Source organism: Oenanthe melanoleuca, chromosome 2 (assembly GCF_029582105.1).
Source record: "Oenanthe melanoleuca isolate GR-GAL-2019-014 chromosome 2, OMel1.0, whole genome shotgun sequence".
Lineage (NCBI taxonomy): Eukaryota > Metazoa > Chordata > Aves > Passeriformes > Muscicapidae > Oenanthe > Oenanthe melanoleuca.
Window position 1 is genome coordinate 101,620,721 of NC_079335.1, and position 22,635 is coordinate 101,643,355.

Below are 22,635 nucleotides of genomic sequence, written 5' to 3' on the forward strand. Positions count from 1 at the left end.
CCAAGGGCTCTAACTGAGCACTGGCAAGGGCTATCCCTGCTGGGAGCTCCCCCGGGGCAGACTCTTGAGACCAGAACACTAGAAAGTTTTCCCAGGGAAGCAGGCGGAAGGAAGACACCTTTGCATTTTTCCCCTAGTGAGACTTAAAACAAAAATACCAAATTTCCACACCCACTGCCCATGGCAGCTCTGGTACACATAACAAAAGCTATGCTAGTACAACTGATCTCCCAGACCTCTCTTGTTCACTAGTCGAGGCATCATCAGAGCCATCCTCCAGACCACACTATTTGCTGAGGGGGTGTCAAGAAGATTCCCATTTCAAAACTGGTCTTTTTTTCCTCTTTGGGAGACATTGTAATAAGATGTCTATATTTAAAATGTTTTTTCAGGACTAATTTCAAAATTGGGAAAAATTTGTGCATTCCGGAGAGGAACAGCTGTTGGTGTCAAAGTTCATTTTAAAATTATTGCTGCAGCCAAGCCCAAATCTTTGCACAGAGCTCAAGCCCTAGTGGAGAGTGGCCTCCCAAGCCCCCCCATTCCTGTGCCAAGAGCACCACCCAGTGGCCTTCTCGGCCATGGCTCTTTCCCTCAGAAACCATAATAAAACTGAAATATTTGAAGGGGAAAGAAAAATCAGAAGCTTATAGCTGTGCCCAGAGCTGTATGGATAAGGTCGGTATAAACCTAGTGTGCTTATTGAATGAAACCAAGCAAATTAAAAAATCCTTTGTTACAGGTGTGTTGAAGAAGAGGAAAGAACCACAGGGTGGGTTTTGCTGGGCCCAGGTGAATGTGCAGGGCTGCAGAGGCTTTGACAGAGCAAGCCATGGTCCTACTATAGCTGGCACTTAACTCCTCCTCCTCTGGCACCTCACCTCCCAAGAGAGCAGCTCTGCTGCTCATGGGGAGTGAGTAGCAGCATCACAAAGGTGCTGCATTGCACAGCAGTTGTCCCTTCTCCCTGCACAGCTCTCTGCACTCTCAGCAAGCCAAGACAGGTCTGGTATTGCTGACCTGGGCAGTGATGGGCCATCACCTCCCTTTTTCTACCCTCCTTTCACTATCAGTTTACTTCTATCCAGTGTGGTTCACAGGGTCACTGCAAGTTTTTCTGAAGCCTTGATGATCCCGAGGCCTGAAAGTGACGATTTAACAAGTGTTCATGAGTATTTTTTCATATACTGTTCATAGGCTTTGGCTGGAGTTGCGCACTTATTGGGCTCCCTGTGCCATGCTCATCAGAGAAGACCTCCCTGAGCACTGTGGAATTTCTGTGTGCATCCTCCTGCTGCCTGAAGCAGGAATACATTAAACAATTCAGTCCTGGCAAGGAAGACAGCCCTGTGGGAAGCAATTTATACAAGTGTTATTGGCTGTTAATGGAAATCTTTGGGAAGAAAAAGAAAATGGACACTTCTATTAGGATGAAAAAGGATGTGTCCATATAAAAAATAATTCCCGGTAGGTATGCCTCGAGGCCTGTGTGCAAAGGACAAGAAAGGTCCATTGCTTTTAGTTGTCTGTTCTGAGGTTTTATATATGAGCTGAATGGATCAGAGGGAAAATTGAAGAGGGTTGAAGAAAGTCATGCTCTGCCTGGCACTAAATAACTTATCAAGCAGGCAAGTGAACTCATCAGTTACCTGAATGTTGGGGGTTGGTTTTTTGTTCTATTACTGTGTCAGTTTAAAGAATTTTTCCCATCATCATGCTAATGGAGCCTGTCGGGTTACACCCAGGATCTTTTGAGGACTCTAGACAAATGGTAGGTGGCAGCGGCTTCCGGGGGTTGACTCGTGTTTCCAGCGAGCAAGGAGGAGGATCCCCTCCCCCCCCGCCCCCGTCTGCAGTGCACGCAGTAGGAACACAGGGGAGCCGGAAGCTCTGCGGTCAACTGCCCTGCATCGCCCCCGCTCCAGCCTCCTGCCTCTGCGGACACAGCTAATCACCGGGACACAAACGCTGAGCGGGGAGCTGTTCCTCCACCCTGCTCTCACCTGCGACACAGCGCGGCCGCTGCCGCCCCCGCCCCTCCGCTCCCGCCTGCTCTCCGCAGCTGTGCGGGCCCTGCCACGTGTTACACCACCGGGAACAGACACAGGCAGTTTGTCTGCGGCTAGAGAAAGGACTGGAACTTTGTTGGTAATTTTAACAACTGCTGTTGTTTCTGCTTGTACGGTTAGATATATTAGTAAAGAGCTGCTATTCCTACCCCCTTATCTCTGCCTTAGAGTTCCTGATTCAAACAATTATAACACTTGGGAGGGAGCGAAATTAAATTCTCTATTTCAAAAAGGAGCTTCTGCCTTTATTGGCAGACACCTGTCCTTCAAACCAGGACACTGAAGCATTAACAAATAAAAAGAGCTCATAACCTGAGCATGAAGGAGGCAAGGGTCAGACATGGTTTATTTGGGAGTGAGCAGCCTACACCAAACACCTGTGGGCCCAGCCTGGCAGCACAGCCTGATGTGAAGGATCAGGTCATCCACGGTCATTTTTAGCTCATAGGTCATGTGAACCATGGCAAATACCTCCTGCTAGCTAAGACAATCCTTTACCTCTCTTCTTCCTCTGATTTCTTTTTGCCTTCCTGTTCTTTCCACTTTCATTTTCCTTACAAGTTTAGGAAGAGCACTTCCTGTCATCTGCAGACAGACTAGCTGGCAGGACACGCAGCCATAGATATGACAAATACTACACATGTGAGATGAATATATCCAGCATAAACTTGTTCTCTTTATCTTCTAGATGTCACTTTGCCTAAATACAACCACACCACGAGAGGTGTTTTCTTGCTAAAATATCAAAGCTGCTTTAGCAAAGACAGAATTACCAAAAAGGCTCTTCACTTCAAGAGTCACTTCAAGACACCACAGCACTGTAAACCTTTATCATTTTGGTTAATAGAAAACTCAAGTTTTTTGTTCTGCAAGCAGTATAGTTTATGGGACAATTCAGCATCAGTGGAAAAAATGAGATATGTGCACGTGCATGAACATGTTTTGCTACATGTTGTGTAACAAAATGTAGTGTCACTTTCATTTCCTAAAATTGCAAGGGCCCAATTTTATTGAGAGACACTGAAAATTGAAGTCCATGCTAATTAGAAACCTAGAGTAATACTACCTGTGTACATACTTTTTTTCCAAGGTTTAGCAGGTGTTTGATGAAAATCATCTAAATTACCTGTTTTATGCTTAAAGCTCTTTGGAAATATATTCAGTTATTTTTGTTTCAAACCACCCTTCCTTTGTTCATAAGAAATGGGTGAACACGAAAGGAACATCTGTATTTAAAACATAGTAACATTATTGGATTTTATTTTGACCTAAAGGTTCTTGATGTTTCAATATGCAAAGCAACATTTTTCACCAGTTAATACAGCTTCCTGAGTCATGTCCTCTTGTAGACATCCTTTTTCAATTCTTTTTTTTCTGTCTGAAATTAATTTCATGTTGCATTCCTTGTCAGCTTGAAACTAAAGCCATATCTATTTTTCAAAGCTGTTTGCAGATTGTAGAAAGGGATGCAGGCAAGAAGATGGTTTCTTTGCAGCAACTGAAAAAAAATTGTCTACTGTTTACTTTCACTGTGGATTTCTACAAAGATTGCTTTCAGTAGTGAAATCTTAAAGAATGGCATTGGATTTTTTTGTTTGTTTCTAAGCTGCTCTTTAGACTCTATTTATACATCCCTATCACAACAAAGAAGGCCTCTGGATGCTGCTCCACAGAAGATATTTTAAACAGTCTTTGTAGACCTCCTTCTTAAACCTCATAGCACTCATGTAAGAAAAGTAGCTAAAATATTCATATAAAGTACCACTAAAACTCAGTCCTCAGAAGTATTTCTCCAGCAGCAATGTCCCAAGCTATAAAGGTTTGCTTGCGCTTGAAGCCACACAGAAAGGAATGAAACTTATGCAAAGAAGGAGGAAAGACCCAATCTGGAAAGTGTTTGTAGCTTACACATGACTCCGTAATGAGGTACAGACAGTGAAGGAGCATGAAATATTTACTCCAGCACAGACAGCAGTCCCACTCTAGCCTTGATCAACACAAGCTGTTGTTGATGACTGAAAAAAATATAAGATCCTTTTCCTTAAGCTTTTAAAGATCAGGCTTGCCACTGGCCATAAGGAAGGCCACAGGAATCTCACCTTGGAAAAAGATAGAAGCGTGACTTCCTAAAACACTTTCTAGTCCCCTGAAGTTCCACAGAAAATATCTGGAGGAGACCATAGCACAGAAGACCACAGCACAACATCTCTTTCTCAGCTCAGGTCTCCCATTTGTAACTTTTTCCCCTTCTCCACACCCCCATGGCAACCTGGGCTGCAGCACACTTGGACACTAACTACCATTCAATACCACAGTAAGAAGTGTTAGAATCATAGAATGATTTGGGTCAGAAGGGCTCTCTAAAAATCATCTAATTTCAAAATGCCAGCCTCCTGCAAGATGCAGAGGGCAGCTGTCATTCTCTAGACAAATTGCAGATGAGAGACTCAGAACTCATGCCCAGAGTGGCCTCCATCAGTCCCTCACCGCTCTCCTGATACTACTACTCATTGCTACTACTAGGGATTTTCTCTTTGAATTTCTCCTTTTGAGACCAACCTATTTACACAGGCTGATGGTTTAATGCTAGGTTATTCAAGCCTCTTTGAAGATACTTTTCAGCAATGAAAAAATAGCTCCCATCTCCCCAGCTGCTTTTAAAGCCACCACTGACAGTTGTCCTTGCCTTTCCTTGGCTGAGGATTTCCTCTTGCAATGTTTTTCTCCCCGCATAATTCTCTTCCCCAGGCTAACCTTTCTTAAACAGAACTTACTTGAGGGAATCTACACAATTAGACATTTAAATAAATTAGGCTGATTGACAGGAGGATTAAGCCTAGCGTATTCTTGATTGCAGACACAAACACTTAGCTGGAATAAATATCTGCCTCATAAGGACTTGCTGAGGCTTAATTAGTTGATGTTTGTGAAGAGCATTGAAGACATGAAGTGCTGTACCTGCACTGTTATTCTCTCTATTCCTAGTAATGAAGGCTTCAAATTTGGACATGGCAAAAAGAAGGACAGATGGGAACTGTGATTCAAAGCTACTGGGGACCACAGCTGCAGGAGAGGACAGGGATGTTGGTCAGGGCTTTGCTCTAACTAAACATCACTGCTGCTCTGTGCTCACGAAGCCTCTCATGCTTGTGCAGAATGGCAGCAGTCCCTGACCTCCAGACCTCACACCAGGACTTTTTCCCACACTAGAACCACACCAGCATCAGGTCAGCATGAGTGAATTCTGGATCTCAGTTGTTCTGCACCCTGTTCTCCAGCATTCTTCCCAGAAAGGAATTCTGGTTGTTTGTGCTTTTAAAGAATGCCATTCACTAGGGCATTAAGTCACTCACTCCTAATAAATAAACAAACAAGAGCTCAAGTTCATGAACACCTTTGAGACTGCCCAAAGGCAGCACTGGTATTATTAACAGCTAACACACACCTAGGAAATTTTCACATTAACAGAAAATGTCTACACACCTCAGCAATACAAAGGATCTCTTTTAAAAGAAGTATACATAAAGTGGCACCCTGAAAACCTAAATTTCTCTGAATGTGTGGGTTAAATACAGATTCAGTTTTACAAGTTATGTACTTCACCAAAAAAGACTACACCTGACAATCGGTAAAATAACTAAGAATATTAACTAATATACCAAATAAGTAGTTTTTTCAGCTCACACAGAATTGTCTTATTCAAGTTGCCAATATGTACACAAATGTGAACTTAAAAACTTTAACAAACTCACAAGATATAATTTGGACTGGCATTAAATATATATATATATATATATATCCTCAGAATCCAAATCATTGTAGCCTGCCAGTAAGGAGGTTTCCAACTAAAAAACAAAGCTGTGCCATCTTTACCTTTCCTCTTTCAGCCGATTTGACATTGAAAACAAATTGAACAACAGTCAGTCCTGATGATTTACCTTGCCAGAATGAAGCTGCTGAATTCTTTGTCTGTCCATCTCCCAGAATCCTGTGTATAGGATCTGTCCAAAAGTACATCCAAAGTATCTTCCTGATAAAGGCTGTTTAGTTTCTAGTACAATTCATAGCAGCCCCATTACTGATGCATTAAAGCAATGACATTATGACACCATTTTTGCCAGTGCATTTTGAATAAGCTTAGGGTTTTTTTCTGCTGTGTGGAGAAGTAGTAACACTGGCAGTGTTTTTCCCAGTCATTAAGGGATTTATCTGCACATCCTTGTTTGTTTTCCTCATATATCCTGCTTCCTTTCCCCAGGTAACTCTGTACCTAAACAGAGGTTTTGGAAATTCTGATTTTATAACATTACCCATTATTAGCCAATAATATATGTAAGGTTTCAGCTGTTAGGAGGAGTTTATTACTGTCACATTCTAACATTCAGCTCTAACTTCTGTCCCTTGAACATTAACTGGGTGAGTTATGAAAGCATGTAAAAAAAAAATTCCCTAAAATTCTTCTCCGGTTCTATCACTAGAAAATTATGATCCAGGTGAGATAATCTAGTGGTTGCCATAGTATCTGCTTGAAATCAGCTAAGTTAACTGGGGAACCACCACAGGAATGTTACACACCAGCAAAAGGAAAGATTTTTTATTTCACTGATAAAGCTCTGTTAGATTTGTCTAGAGCATTGATTTACTTAAGACAATAAAACATTTGGAAAAAAAGGTATGTTTTCCTTCAGCTTTTCCTCCTCTAGTTTTATTTCCCACTTTTTTCTGTCAGAATCTTTTTTTTTTTTGTTTCAAATCACAAGGAGCTACTTAATATGATGTCTCTCCCTCTTTATTTGAAGAAATAACACCTCACCAGGACACATATTGGCTTTTAGCCAAACAGCCAACATGCTCCCATTTTCAAGAACAATTTTATGCTTTCATTGGAAATACTGGTCAATAATAAATTTTTCATCCATCACTCACCATGTGAACAATATTCTGTTTCCAGGCAAGCTGCAATTAATAAAATGTATTCCACCCATTTAGTTCCAGCCTTACACTAGGCAGAAATGTTTTTTCTGAGCTGTTAAATAATAAGTTTTTATGCTGTAGAAGTGCAATGTCATTGAAAGTCGCAACATAGCACGCTGGGTAGTTGCAAATGCTTAGGATCACAAAATTATACTCTTTTTGAAACTCCAGCAATAAGGTTTTCTTGACAACTTACCATACAGGTTAACAATCATGAACTTCTGTTTTCTAGGAAAATCATCTTCATTTCTGGAATCCTTTATGTTAAACATTATCTAAAATGTTCTGTGCTGCAATTCTTCACGGGAAATATCTTCTTATGGCCTAGTGGTCACTGAAATTTAGAAAGCTTTATAAAGACAGCAATGACAATGCAGGACTAACCTTTTATGATTCAATACATTTTCCCAGTGGTTATAAGGAGTACCCCTTTTTCAGACCTACACTCCTTATCCAATCTAGCAATCTCACACAGCTCCTGTTGCAGCATCTGCTCAGCCCTACCAAGGTACTTCATGTTCTCACTGCACCAAACATTCTTACTGTTTTAATAGCTGAAACACTCTGGGAATCATTCCTGTATTTCTCTGGTTTTTAAAATGCTTCCAGTTCTACATATCATTTTCTGAATCCGGAAAACAAAATGTATTTCCAATGACAGTTTAAGGTTATTTGCTTCACTTTTTCTGATTTTCCAATTGCTACTTTGTCAAAACAGTTCTAATTTAAAAAGAAAATTTAAAAAGAATTCAATGTCTGACTGTTATTCTGACACAAATTCATTTGCACTGCTGGCATCTGCCTTCAACTTCTGACACAGGAAACACATCTGAATCCCACTCCTAACAGCAAAGCATTAAATCAGATTTAATTAGCTGCCTTAAACAAATTGTTAAAATAAGGGTGCAATAAATATGTGTGATTATCATAAAAGTAAGTCATTCCAAAGAGTTTACAGTTATTCTTAGAGTAATGAGGAGGCTGCAATGTCTTTAAGGACCAATGTGCAACAAACTTTTCTCACTGGCAGCCACTTTATCACACATGGTCATATGCAGAGAAGGCAGCTTCCTCAAAAATACCATCAATATCCTAGACACTATTTTATTTCCACTGCTTCAGACAATACTGCAGGCCTCTGGGAAAATACCATTTTTAATAACAGAACTGAAATATACACATGCTACTAAGAAAGAGTCTCATATGAAAAGCCACTTTTGGCAAACAACTGAACTTCAAATAGAATGCCTGTTTCCACAAAGAAAGCACATCTTTTTCTAAACAAACTTGAATTTTACAGAAAAAGATTTAATGATAGGAGAAATCAATCCTGTGTGCGTTACGCATAAGAGAAGCTAAGTCTGCTTGTAATGATCACTCTAACATCACACCATATATGACTAAAACAATACAGGTCAAAAAAATGGTGGTAGAATAAATCTCAGCTCCAGTTCTGCAAAGATTTCTGTTGGTTTTAATGGGATTACATGCAGCATCAAAGAAAAACACATCTGTAAGTATTCAAAGGACTAGCAGCATTAGAACAGGTTCTGCTACCCATATATGAAGGTACACCCAATACTCACTGAAATTGCAAACCTTTTAAAACAAGCATTTCCATCACCAGAAGGAAAAAAACCAAACAAACAAACAAAAAAAGAAAAATTCAAAATACTTGGCCACATATTTGTTTCCTAATTTATTGGAAAGAACTGAAACATAACATTTACTGTATAATTTACCTTTATTGGAGATACAGAGGAGGAATAACAGGTTTTCTGCTGAAGTCTACAATGTATTTAAACTTAGAAAATTACACCTTCAGCCTAGTTACAAATAAACCATGTTGGAGAACAAACAGTGTCATTATCCACTGTAAACCCAGTTAAAGTGCCCATAATTCCTTTCAGAAGCAAGAATGTCAATGGTAAAGTATTACTTGTGAACTTAGAAAAGACAGAAAAACACATGCCCAGAAACATAAAAAGCAATTTCCTTACATTGCTTAAATTAAAAGAAATCCAAGTGAAAGAAGGAATTATACGAAAAATATTTACGAGTGATACTTATGTTTCTTTGGGAAGAGTGCTTTATAAGCACAGCAAATTTACTATATTTTCAAGCAGACTGTGTACCTCCCCAAATCTGGGTACTTGACAAAAAGCAAGCAGTCAACTCCAGAAAGTTCACTTTAACAAGAGGACCAAAACCCAAGAGCCTAAGCTCAAGGGAATAACATCCCATTATCCCTCCATCACTCTACAGCCAAAAATACAGTAACAGAGATATAGGAAATCCACTTATAATTCCACTCAGTAGTGAGGTGGCAGATTTGATGGTGTTTGAATCCAGCTATTCCACACAGCTGTTAAACAGCCTTCGATTAAGACATTCCCTGAATAAAAGAAGTTAAAGTGTCTGTGTCTCAGAGGTAACAGTCTCTGCTGTACTGCCTTCAATCATGAGTCTCCTGGGCACACATTTTTAAATATTAAGAGACTATATATATGAGCAATGACCAAATTCCCATTGTTCACTTTCAGGCAGTTATGCACCATGCAGCATGAAGCACCAGTTTTTGCAGTTTCACTTCCAAAATATTTTGCTCATTCCCATTTCTAAGGTCAGAATTTCCTGAAGAAAAACATATTATTATGTGAAGATTTCACCACATTTCAATAATGAGAGTGATCCAAGGGGATAAGAGGCCAATGAGAGTAGGCAGATGACAGATGATAGAAAATATGTAGGTGAGGTCTAGGACCAATGAAATGTAATAGCATATGGGAAAGTGAAGAAGTTGACCTTAGTGGCAAGTGGAGGGGATATCTGGGGACCACTTTATCTTCAAGCAGCTGAAAAGCTAAAAAAGCAACTCTGTCTTTAACGTACGTTTCACTACAAAATGAAATATTGATGACTCGATTCTATATGCTTGGATCTTTGTGCTTACTTCAAGTCTAAGAAAAATTACATTTAGGGCATGAAATTATGCAAGCATGCTTAAAAGCTGCAACCAACTAAAGAGGAGCCAAGTCAATGATTAAAGACAATGGACAGCCTCTAGTTTCTAAAAGGAGACTATTTTTTGAATAGTTAATATCTGATAGTAAAGAAATAACCCTGGAATAACTAGAACTTGATCAGGATCTCCACTATGAGTTAGGAACCAAACAATAGCTTTTAAGAAGCATGGAAGGATTCCTACTCAGCTGATTTGCTAAAGCTTGCAGTAAACAAACAGGTTCTTGCCTTCTATTGCCTTAGACCCAGCAAATTCTCTGGAAGTGGAACTTTCCTGTTGAGGTCTGCAATAATTTGCACTTAGGTCTTGGGGAGAAGGTTGTTTTTCTTGGTGAGATATTCAGATTAATGTCAGCATTAAAGAGATGAAGACACCATAACTTGTTTTATTTTCAGTGGAATATAAAGTCATATGAGAGTCTAATCCATAAAGACTTAAGGAAGAGCAAGAAGGGATATTTCTTCTTCCTAACAAATCAGCAAGAATTTGATCTGAGTCTAATCTCCCCCAGCTTTGAGCTTCCTCAGACTTACTGTAGAGAAGGAAACCATTCAAGAAATGAAAACATTAAGGGGAAGATGACTCCAGAACCCAACGAGACAAACCTCAGGAAACCTCAGGAAGAACAGTGATAATCCTCAATCACAGAGTGTGAACATGGTTCATATATTAGAAACCCTCTTACAGAGCATAAATACCAGGTCTGCATTGGAATGTCACACCGAGGGAAAAGCAAAGCCTGAGAAAAGGCAATAGGAGATGAGAGGGGATTTTCACCTTTTTTTGTCTTAGTCCTGCCTAATGTTATTTTCAACATCAGCAAGCAAAGCTTGAGACTGAGCTCTCCAAAATCATATGGGTTTTCATTGCTACAAGTAACATAAACCACAATGTTTGGCAACCTCGGTCAACACAGAGGCAGAGCAAGAAGCAATAAGAGAAAAGAAGGAATAATGAAGTTGGAGAGAAAGAAAGAGGTAAAAGCCCTGAGAAGCACCTGGAAGCTTTTACAGCCTCCAACCTGAAGGAGAAGGGCCTAATGCCACATGTCCATGCCACAAACCCATGCCTCAGCACTGCCACAGCAGCATCTGTACTTACAGGTGCCATGCAGTGACCACCTGGCACAGTCCACGTTTAGCCTGTCTGGAACACAGAGAACTCGAAAGAAAAACAAAATCATTGAAAAAATAACTATTCTTATAATCATTATAAGCAAATTCTCCATCTTCTGCACTATGAATAAGGCTGCAGACAGGTACTTAAAGGTAAAAAAGGCAACTTGTTACACAATGTCCAAACTTTCAGATTCATTGTTGATTACATATTTTTTGTCACTTCAGACTTTATTCCTAAACAACTATATTAAAAATAAGATAATTACAAAATATAGTATTGCCCATCAGAAGCTATTTTTCCACAATTTCCTATCCAAAATAGACTTAAATTAACAGAGTATATATTATTACTAGTACTCAAATATGATGTAATGCTTTTATAATATTGGGTTACGTTAGGTTGCCTTAACTCAGGGAAGCACTTAAATCCATTCTTGCTTTCAGGAAAGAGAAAAGTTTTCCTGACTCAGACTCCAAAGCAGAAGTATGACATATCATATAGCTACTACTTGGGCACACAGTAAAGATTTTATTGGTTTGTTTCACCAATTATTGAACTCCACAAAAAGTCTTATTCCAGCAAGTATTAGAAATAAGCCAATTCAATTTAAAGTGCAATTCTCCTTTAAGAGTCAAGTGATCTCTATACATAATTTTTGCACAAAAGTCATAAGATGAAACAGAAACATGATGACAGCACCCTACACTTTTTGGTTATTCAGCAAGTTCACACAAAATATTAGCAGTCACCAAAAATAATATTCTGGTTCATATAGCTGTGAAAATGTTCCACTAATTCTGAAATGCTTCTGACATTTCTCATTATGAAATGCATAGGCAGAGCAACAGCTCTCCAAGTGTAAAATACCCCCCTTCATTTCTACAGGCTGTGTATTCACTGCCAACAGCACTGATATTCTAACATCAATATTATTTGCTAGCCCATGGAACTTGAGAACAAAGAATTATAAAATGGAAAACTCAAGTGCTTTTTGAATTTAATTAGTTAATCAAAAATTCTCAGATTCAAAAGCTGTTTTAGGTCATGGCCCCTCTCTGGGCTTTATTTTTACCCCTGCAGGATTTCTTTAAAACTGCATCCAATAAAATTACTAAAAACCACATGCAATAGAGCATCTGATGATTCCCCAGGGAGACCTTTCCACAGCCAACAAGTTTTTTCTCCCCAAGCTAGATTTTAGTCTACTTTCACCCCATAGTACACATGACTACCTTCTTGTAACAGGAACATTGTACCATCTATTACCCTGAACAACCAATGAAAGATGTTGCCAAGGGAGATATCACAAAACATCAGATTTAGTCAATAAGAATTTGTATTCCCTCACAGCTTAATAAATACAGTATTTGGCATCTTATTTAATATATCCTACAGCTAAAGAATATATTTACTTTTTATTCTTCCTACTCAGTGGCTAGAAGGAATTAGTGAAAAGACTGTTTAAAGAATTAGTGCAAGATGTGTATGCAGACAGCTATTTTGAAAACATTACAAACACAAAACTCCTGGAGGATATAATAAAAAAAGGATGAGAGAAGACTCACCACTAGTGTCAGTCACAGAAGCAAACATTCGTAAATGATGTAGAAGTACTTAACGGAAAGTACTTAAAGAAAAATTTATCTAGTCCCCACTGCTTTCATCAGAGAGACTGCCAACACTTCCAAGAGGAAGTGGATGTGAATTTGATTTCTGTCCTTCAGAATCTCAGAATCAGAAAAAGAGGCATAGCAATAGCCACCAACAGCTACACATTAAATTCTCAATTCATTTAGAAAAGAAAACATAAATGATTTGTTGATCAATAAAAAGAAGACAAAATGAGCTTGAAAGATTTCATGTGTCCTCATCAACAACTTCCTTTCGGCGCTGGGCCCGGAAATGGCGCTCAATATTTATTGTCACTTCCCTCTGCAAATTCCTGCTGTTAGTTTTCCCAGCTGTTCTGATCCAGGGGTGCTGAAGTACTTGACATGCTGTGTACCGCTTCTGGGGATCCACTATCAACAGCCTGGTGATGAGGTCTTTTGCTGCTATTACGGAAGAAATCAAAGGAGAGAGGGGTGAAGCAGAGTGGTGTGCAACGTGCTCTAGGACGTGCAATCCTCTGGAATGTGATCTAGAATGACCCTGCTCGAGCAGGGTGAAACATCACCCACCAGGGTCATTTCCAACCTTACCCATTCTGTTACGGTGACAGTTATACCCACACAAAAACATCATTATTTTTTTCATGAGTTTTATCATGGTTTTTATAACTATCCCCAGGAGCTATTCTGAAAACTGTAGTTAGAGTTAGTGTCAGAAAATATGAAATCTCCATGACTGATGTCATGCAGAAACAGAGGAGAAAGTGAAGGGAATTTAATCTCAAGTGTGCTGAAGGCATCAGGCTAAGTGTTCACATTCACAGGAATGAACACTGGGTATCTCATTCCTTAAGAGGCATAAATGTTGTAAAATGTTGTGGAACATCTTCTTTAAAAGACTGTACAGGGAATAAAGGAGTTTTAGGGTTTCTGATTTTGAAGAGTGCACAAAAGACACTGTACTAGCCTGTGAGAAAGAAAAAACTACTACATGCAGACCCCATCTTTTGAGATTTTTTAAAACATCTTTACAATCTAACAAAACCCTTGAGATTATTTTGACACCTTTTTCTGCAGAGACACATAAATAATATGAGGACAATCCTTGCTTTTGCTTAGAAAGGGAAGAATTGATGACTCCATTAAAGCATTCAGAACTAATATGCAGAAACATAGCCATCAATAGTACCAGAGGACTAAATTTATATTTAAAGCATTAAAGATTCACACAAGTTGATCAAATTCACTGCCTTGAAGAAAGAGTTTTTCCCACTTCAGGGAAGAAGACTGCCACTTCTCAGATCTGCTGTAAGTGCAGAATCTTACCTGCAGAAATATTGTCCCAGTAAGGGGATAGGAACTCGTAGTGACCCAGCTGTATGATCTGAAACAGCTCCTCTTGATCACGGTCCTGACTGCGGAAAGGGGGGAAACCACAGAGCAGGATGTAAAGGATCACACCAGCTGCCCACATGTCTACTTCGAGGCCATAGCCTAAGGAAGAAGGGACAAACTGTAAGTCTTAGTTTAGAAAGAAAACTCACAAATGTGAGAGAATTTCACATTGTTTCTTGGAAATAGAATGAAAAAGAAACACAGAATCTCTGCTCAGTTCCTCAAAAAGATGAGGCAAGCAAAAGAATGAGTGGCTGGTACACCACACTTACAAGCTGCCCGTTATTAGCTACAGCTCTCAGAGAGTCTGTCTTTTCCACAACATGTTTCACAAACACTGTCTCACAAAGCCAGTGTCAACTGGAGCCTAATTGAGTAAATAGAGCACATATTTCTAAAATAGCCATCCTCAGATTCTCTTCACAAAAGAACTAAGAGTGCCAAGTTTTCATTGAAATTGGATATAACTGGAGATGTGCAACCCAGTTCGTTCCACAGAACAAAAACCATAAATAGATTTGCTTGAGTCACCAACAAAACTGACTTCTTTCCAGGTCTGAATCTTTTTTTGAGATGAAATCTTCAAAATTCCTTGTGATATGAAACATGTTTTGAATTGTTACATAAATTTAACATACATGTTCATAATGACTTTGCATCATCAGGGGCTATGGAAAGTTGTTTGGATTACAGTAATGAAATGGGGCTGGCTATTTTAGGTTGCAACATGAACTTTTGGTCATTTCCCCCCTTCAGCTATTATTATCTATGATATTTTAGGGCTTATCTGCTTGGAAGTCAGTGATATATTAGCACAGACACTAATAATGCAAATATAACTGATGTCATGCTTGTGTTTGTTAAAAACTAGGAGGTTTCCTTTCCCAAATTACACTGCTAGCCAACCTCCTACCCTGAAAAGATATTTCAGTAGGTTGAAACGTTCTGGACTATTTCCATTATTAGAAAGTTCAGCATAATTGAAAGGTTTAGGAAAAATTAAAAATATATATACTTACCCTTCTCAGCAAGTATTTCAGGTGCAACATATGTTGGTGTTCCACAGACAGTAAATATAGGTTTTGTAACCTGCTTAGCAAGGCCAAAATCTGCCAATTTCAGTGTAGTAGATTTATCTGCATTGTGCTGAACCTATATCCAAACAAACAACAACAAAAACTATTTTTATACATATATATATATATATATATATATATATATATATATATATGTATGTTTAGTCCAGATGTATTTTAAAACAGCAAAATATAAAGGAAGCAGAAAATTAAACAGGAGGGAGTTCTAATAATAGTATTAATAATGGAAATAGTCCTTAGAGCATGGTTCTTTTCCCCCACACACTAAAAGTGCATTTATTTAAGAGGATAAGCAATTATGGAAAGAAAAAAAAATTGCTCTACAAACTCTGGCAAAGAAATTAATAGAAGGAACACAAAAAATAACCAAGAGTCAATTAAATATTACTATTTCCTCTTGAGAAAATAAACTGTTCTTTTTTCTGGAAAAGCAAAGAGGAATGCTGTGAATGTCTTTATGCTTGAATGCAATGAGCCCAGGTAAACTACTGACTTTATCTTTGTGTTTTAGCCCCAGATAGCAACTAAATACCACACAACTGCTCAGCCACTCATCACCCATCTGCCCACAGTGGAATGGGAAGGAGAATCCAAAAAAACAGTGTGTTGAGATAAGAACAATTTAATAATTGAATTAAAAGTACAGTAATAATAACAATAGTAGGAATGGTAAACATAATGAGAAGGGGGATGGGGAGAGAGAACGAGAGCAAGAGAAAGGAATAAAACCTAAGAAAAACAAGCACTGCACAATACAATTGCTCACTGCCCACTGCCCCCCAATCCAGCCCAGATCATTCCCCACTACACATCAGCAACTCCTGGCCAACTCTCCTCAGTCTATTTACTAAGCATAATGTTCCATGGCATGGAATATCCTTTTGGGTCAGCTGCCCTGGCCATGCTCTCTCCCAGCTTTTGGTACACCTGCTACCTGGCAGATCATGGGACACTGAGAATTCCTTGACTTAGGTTAAGCAGTGCTCAGCAACAACCAAAACATCACTGTGCTATCAAGGTTGTTTTCATACTAAATCCAAAGCACAGCACTGTACCAGCTAAAACCAAGACACATAGAAAGTGTGTCTCCATCACAGTGGTCTAACAACAAAATAAAAAACAACAAAACCTTTATGTTCTCTCTAAATTACTCTGCAACTTGACCTGCTGCCCTGACACTAGATTAGTAATGGTCACCACACAGCAAGAATTGTAGAAATAAGTCCGTGCAGAATGACCTCCTAATTTGGCCTTTTCAGCAGTTCTCATCTCCTACATCCACCAGGAAAATAGTCAAAATACTTTCTCCATTTCTAATTCTGTATGCAGGGGTCTTTAGCATTACTTTATAATGCAGTTAATGAAGGGTTATTTTAAGAAATGAAATATGTTAATGACAGTGGGATTGAGCAGACCCTCAGCAAGCTGGCAGGCAACACCAGGATAAGTGATGAGTTTGACATGTCTGAAGGACAGGATGTCATCCAGAGGCAGCTGAACTAGTTCTAAAAGGTTGAGCTTCATGAGGTTCAACAAGGAAAAGTGCAGGGTCCTATATCTAAGCTGGGGCAACCCCCGGTATCAATAGACTGGCTTATGGACTGAGAGCAGCCCTGTGAAGAGCAATTTGGGGTAGCTGGTGGATGAAAAACTGGAAAGAGCCAGCAATGTGATTTGCAGCATTCTGCATTGCAGAAAGCAAACCATATCCTGGGCTGCATCCAAAGCAGTGTGGCCAGCCAGGCAAGGGAGGTGATTCTGCCCCTCTGCTCTGCTCTGGTGAGAGCCCACCTGCAGTGCTGCATCAAGCTCTGGGGATCCCAGCACAGGAAGGACATGGACCTGTTGGAACGAGTCCAAAGACGGGCCAGGAAAGAGGGATGGAGCACCTCTCCTGAGAGGAAAGGCTGGGAGAATTGTGGTTGTTCAGCTTGAAGAAAAGAAGGTTCCAGACAGACCTTATTGTGGCCTTTCAATAATTAAAGGGGTCTTAAAAGCAAGATGGGGACAGGCTTTTTAGCAGGGCCTGCAGCAACAGGACAAGGAACAATAACTTTAAACTGAAGGAGAGTAGATTGAGACTAGATAATAAAAAGAAATGTTTTATGATGAGGGTAGCAAAACACCGGTTGCTCACAGAGGTAGTGGATACTCTGTCCCTGGGAACATTCAAAGTCAGATTGGACAGGTCTCTGAGCAGCCTGGTCTAGTTGAGATGCTCCTGCTCATTACAAGGGTTTGCGCCAGATGACCTTTAATTGTCCCTTCCAACCCAAATCATTCTAGGATTCCATATTCAAAGGCCAAGTCATGAACAATGCAGCAGTATAATTAAATAAATCAGTATGCTTAATACTAATGACTGACACTCAAGTATTCTTTGAGAGGTAAAAAAATTCATTAATTTCCTTTACATGAAAAATTGTTTGTCCCTGGAACTATGGGGAACAGATCACTAGCTAAACTGTCTACAAAAAAGCCAAGTAAACCGGGACTTAGTTTTGAATGGACAAACCGGAATATAATGTGACAGATAGACTCCGTGCTTTAACAACTCATACTTTGCCATCAGACATCACTTAAGAAAGCAAAAAATTCAGGATGGTCTCTATTACCAAATAATAAAAGCACAAATGTGACAAAATTTGCTCTTATACATTACAATTGACTAATATCCATTAATCATCATTAATCAAAATGGGTTTGGACTTTTTGGTGGGGTTTTTTCTTTTAATAGGAAACAAAAAGTATTGCATTAAAAAATAATACAGTAAAGCCTGCTAATCCCTTTTCACCTTCTTTATAAAAAATGCACAACACTGGGAGGAGTGACTGATGGCCCAGAACACTATATGGCCCTTTAGAAGGATCTCAACAGACCTGAGAGACAGGCAAGACAGAACCTTTTGAAATTTAACAGACAAGTGCAAGGTTCAAAACCTGGGAAGGAATAACCCATGCATCAGTACAGGCTAGGGGCTGACCAGGTAGAAAGTAGCTCTGCAGAGAAGGAGCTGGGGCTCCTGGGGAACAAGAAGTTGTCTGTGAATCAGCAGTGCCCCTGTGTACTCTCCATTAAGTAAAATATTTTGGGGGGAGGGCGGGGGGGGTGGTTCTGACCCTCCATGAAAAAATATTTTTCAGTATGAAACTGAAAATAAAGTTAACTACAACCATGCAGTCAAAACTTCTGCCAGAAGAAGCTAAAATATCACAGCCATTTTCTCTATTATATTAGGAAAACTATGTGACAATCTTTTGCCATCATGCGCCATGGACACAAACTGACAAAAACGACAAAAAAAATTATAAAAGCATCACTTGCTTTATAGAACAACATCTATCTATAGAATTTATATTCTAACAATAGGGGTAATAGTGGCAAGATATTACAAAAATTCACAATTGAAATGCTCAGTTTTATATGCAATATGAAAACATGAGCATGAATGTATTTTCATATTATATTGTTTTAATTATATAAGAAAAGAATGTCACATGGAATTTCAATTACCCTGCATGCTACTGTACTAAGACAAAAAATACTGAAAGATTTATATACATTTTTAGAAAACAGCAGGGTGGTGAAAAGGGTGGAGAACACAGCGGTCTTAATCCCAGTCCCAAAATCTTCAGGAGATTTCTTGCTTTGTAAAATGCACTGTTGCACTTTTTCTTTTCTCAAGATGCCAGACTCCTAATCTCCTATTACAGCACAAGGTGGCAACACAGCACCATCTGTTCTTTCAGGACAAAACCACTGAGCTTCCACTTTACTTAACAATGAAGCAGGTAGGAACAGCAGGCACGGTGGGTATATTTTCACAGCTTGGTGACAATTACTTCAGAGACAGTATGTTACCTGTCAGCAATCCTGGAAACCTCAGCCCAGAACTTCTCAGCAGCTTCACTAATACTGTGCTCGGAACAACTCAGTCAGCTCAGAGAATTCCCTTCATCTCCAACTTCCTACTGTCCCATCTACCTTTCCATTACTTGGCATCACCTTGAGTATGCAAATATGCTTCACTGTAGAAACAAAAGCTGCTCATGTTCTTTTTAATCATTCCTGAGGCCAGACTACTTCCTCATAGCAGTACTGCAGAAATGCACAACCTGCTCAAGAGAAATCTAACCTCTGACATCCACAATATGTATTCCAGTGGTGAGAACAAAGCAAAAATAGTGCTGCCTGCCTATAGATTTAATTGAGGTAAGAAAGACCAATACACTTCAATAAACTTTCTATAGACAGCCAATTTAGGCCGTACAAATACTTATGTCCTTCAACTGCCAGCATCTGGGGGTCTTGGACTAAAGGCAGTCAATTGCACACTACTTACTCAAATACAGATGACATGTCAGAATATTAGAATATTGTCTGAGGATTTCTAGATATCCCAGCCATACAACCAGAAGATTATAATATAAGGCCAAATTAATGTTCAAAAGGAAAAAAAAAAAAATCTTCCTCCTTCTCTCCTGTCTGGCGACGACTCCCAGTACTTAATGCTCTTGTTTGATTTTGTATCTACCTTATGAAATCCATCAGTGTGTTTAAGATGATGATTTACGACATTAATATTTCTGTGTATGCACATGTATATGGTAGCACAGATTGTTCTTATGGACATCATGAAAGCCAGTTAGCCCATGTCACATTGTGTATATGGGAAATACAGCTTAAGAAAAATTACTGCTTACACATTTGAGTTTCAGACATCCCTTAATGCTAGCCAGAAGAATCTCTGTGAAAATTCTGAAAGTTATGACAGGTAAGTGGTTAAACAGGAGTTTGACTCATATGCACTCAGAAAATTTGCAGTGCTTTGTATATATGTAAGTAGTGTCAGAAAATGGATAGTCCTTTGTATATATGTAAATAGTGTCACAAAGGAAAGAAAGGTTACACTTGAAGTTCTCTCACATGCATGAAAACCTGAGAGATAGAAAAAGGGGCAGGGGGTTAATCTCAAATGCATAAAAAGCTATAACATTTATGAAGATGAGTGTTGAAGAATTACCACATTAGCATGTGAGGGAAATGCACATGGAGATGAGTACACAGCCACAAACTGGAAAGAGCCCTCTCCCTTCGCCCTAAAAAGAGGTGATTTTATGTCTTTTACAGTTGTCATCTGAAAAAACACCACCACATTTTGGGCATTAATTTCTCACTCACAAGTGAAGAAATGCCAGCAGCTGTAAAAGTAAACTGTCCCTTACCTAAAAACCTTGCCAGTAAATCTTGTTCCACGATGTAGCATGAAAGAAGTGACTGGCCTTATTTATGAGACCAAAGACACCACATTGCCCATCCTCAGTAGCAAAGGTTTTCTTGCTGAACTAGTACTAAATTAGGTGATTCTGTTGGCAAATGGGAGGGAGCTGTAGCAGCTGTATTCACACCAGCTGTCAAACAGATTTTGTTTTTGTAGCACAAGTCTACGGAACTTCTGCCTCACAGCTATGCTGGAAGGAGCCTGATCAATGTGGGCAGACACAGTAGTGAAAGGAGGGAAAAAGCAGAAAGGATGATGGTGTCCTGGTACAGAAGTTTATAACTAGAGGATAGTTCCACAAGAGAAACTGCAGTGCAGAGAACTAATAGCTAAACCAGGTTTCCAACTTTCTCCTTTGTCAATAACTTTACAATTTCCTAGACATCAAAGTATATTTCTACCTTTTCTTCTGTGGGGACAGAAACTGCTCACTTTCTTGCTTTCCCCACTCGCTTATTTTCATGAAACATAGGGAAATGTTTTTTTCCCAGATTGCTGCTTCTTTGTCATCTCTTATGACAATTAATTATGTGCTTAAAAGTCATTAGGAACAGGGTTAGATTCTCACACAAAGCAGGTTCAGAGTAGACATATATATTTCCTTAGTAAAATAGACAAAGGATCCTTTCTCTTCCATTTCCCATTTTCTTGAAGGGGAAAAATAGTAGATATATATTACAAAGTCCACCTGACCAAAAGAAGACCCAAAGTAGGACAAACAAATCAATAGCCTAAAAGTACATACCATATATTTTGACCTCTATGTATAAAGTCCAGGTAGACTAATTCAGATTTAAACATCCTCACTGTAACAAAATGTATTCCACAAACAGGGACATCTCTACAGGATGCTGGAACTTGAAGCACTTCGCTTCATCTCCTGATGCTCCTGCTCCATCAACAGCCAATGAACTGTTTGTTACTGTTCAACACTGGCTGATGGTAAGATTAGTGACAGCTCTCCTTCCTACCTTGCAGCCCCAGACACCCTAAACAGACAGAGGCAGCACATTAAAAAGACAGAAACCCCATAACCTTGCTCAGATGACCTATATTTATAGGAATACTTACTAGATAGCAGGTGATCTACCCAATACTATCAGGACCTTATAAACTCATTTGCATGGTTGAATAGACTTGCTTTTCAACAGGATTCTTTGTGTACATGGTATCTAATACTGGTGTGCACAGAAAATTAACAGCAAGTTGAAACTAGAACAGGTAAAATTTTATTTCCTGCAGTGTTTAGGTAACACTGCTCTTGTATGACAAAATATCTACAGTCTGGGAGTTGCTCTGTCCTTGAAAAACATATTCTGACTTTCAGAATGGGCAACATGATTATTTCACAGCTATTGTCCAGCATTCTCTGTTTTGCAGTTCTGTGAACTAAATGTGAAAGCAACCAGAACAGACCTTTATCTTGCCCTTCTTTGTTTATCTACATCACTGTGATGATTATGCATTATAGACAGAAATGAAGCATCAGATCTCAGGTGTTTCATATGCACTAGCTTATTTTCAGCAAATAGGAAGGAGCAGGACCTAATTCATAATGAAAAATCAGCTTCTGAAAAAGCCATGCAGTTCTACATGAAGTTTTCTTCAAACTTTCTGCAAACAAAGCACAAACGTACAAGCCCACTTCTTCCTGCAAAGCAGCCAGTTGCATTCACTGCATTCAGAGTTGCATTCATTTTTTTACTTACACAGAGATCACATACCAAAGATTTTCATGAAACTAAGCAGGATTCATAGCAGGACCTAATAAAGATGCTATTGCTTAAAGGTTTGGGAGCTAACTGTTCCAGCCCAGCCTTGTGCAACCTCTGCATTACCCTTGAGGGTATACTGCTGCTTTTCTCCAGAAATTCACACTGATATCTGTGCAAAATTAATTATCTTAAAAGCACTGAATGACCCATCGGACTAAATAATTATTACTTTTTTGTTTGGCTAACCATGAACTTCCACAAAAGTTGATAAAATCCAGTTTGTCAGAGACTGGCAAATACTTGCTATTTATCTGTTTATTAGGAAATCTGGAACTCTAATACAAAAGTG

General features: G+C 39.1%; 1 protein-coding gene across 1 annotated transcript in view; it reads right to left on the reverse strand.

The window, feature by feature from the left end:
* Nucleotides 1-6,342: 6,342 nt before the first annotated feature.
* The window catches only part of DCLK3 (doublecortin like kinase 3), a 63,907-nt gene continuing 47,614 nt past the window's right edge, over nucleotides 6,343-22,635 (reverse strand). The window contains exons 5-7 of the mRNA XM_056483168.1: nucleotides 15,212-15,344; nucleotides 14,124-14,291; nucleotides 6,343-13,241 (exon numbers count right to left, since the gene is read on the reverse strand). Coding sequence (XP_056339143.1) covers nucleotides 13,045-13,241; nucleotides 14,124-14,291; nucleotides 15,212-15,344 — 498 coding nt within the window. The 3' untranslated portion in view covers nucleotides 6,343-13,044. The remainder of the gene's footprint in view (nucleotides 13,242-14,123; nucleotides 14,292-15,211; nucleotides 15,345-22,635) is intronic.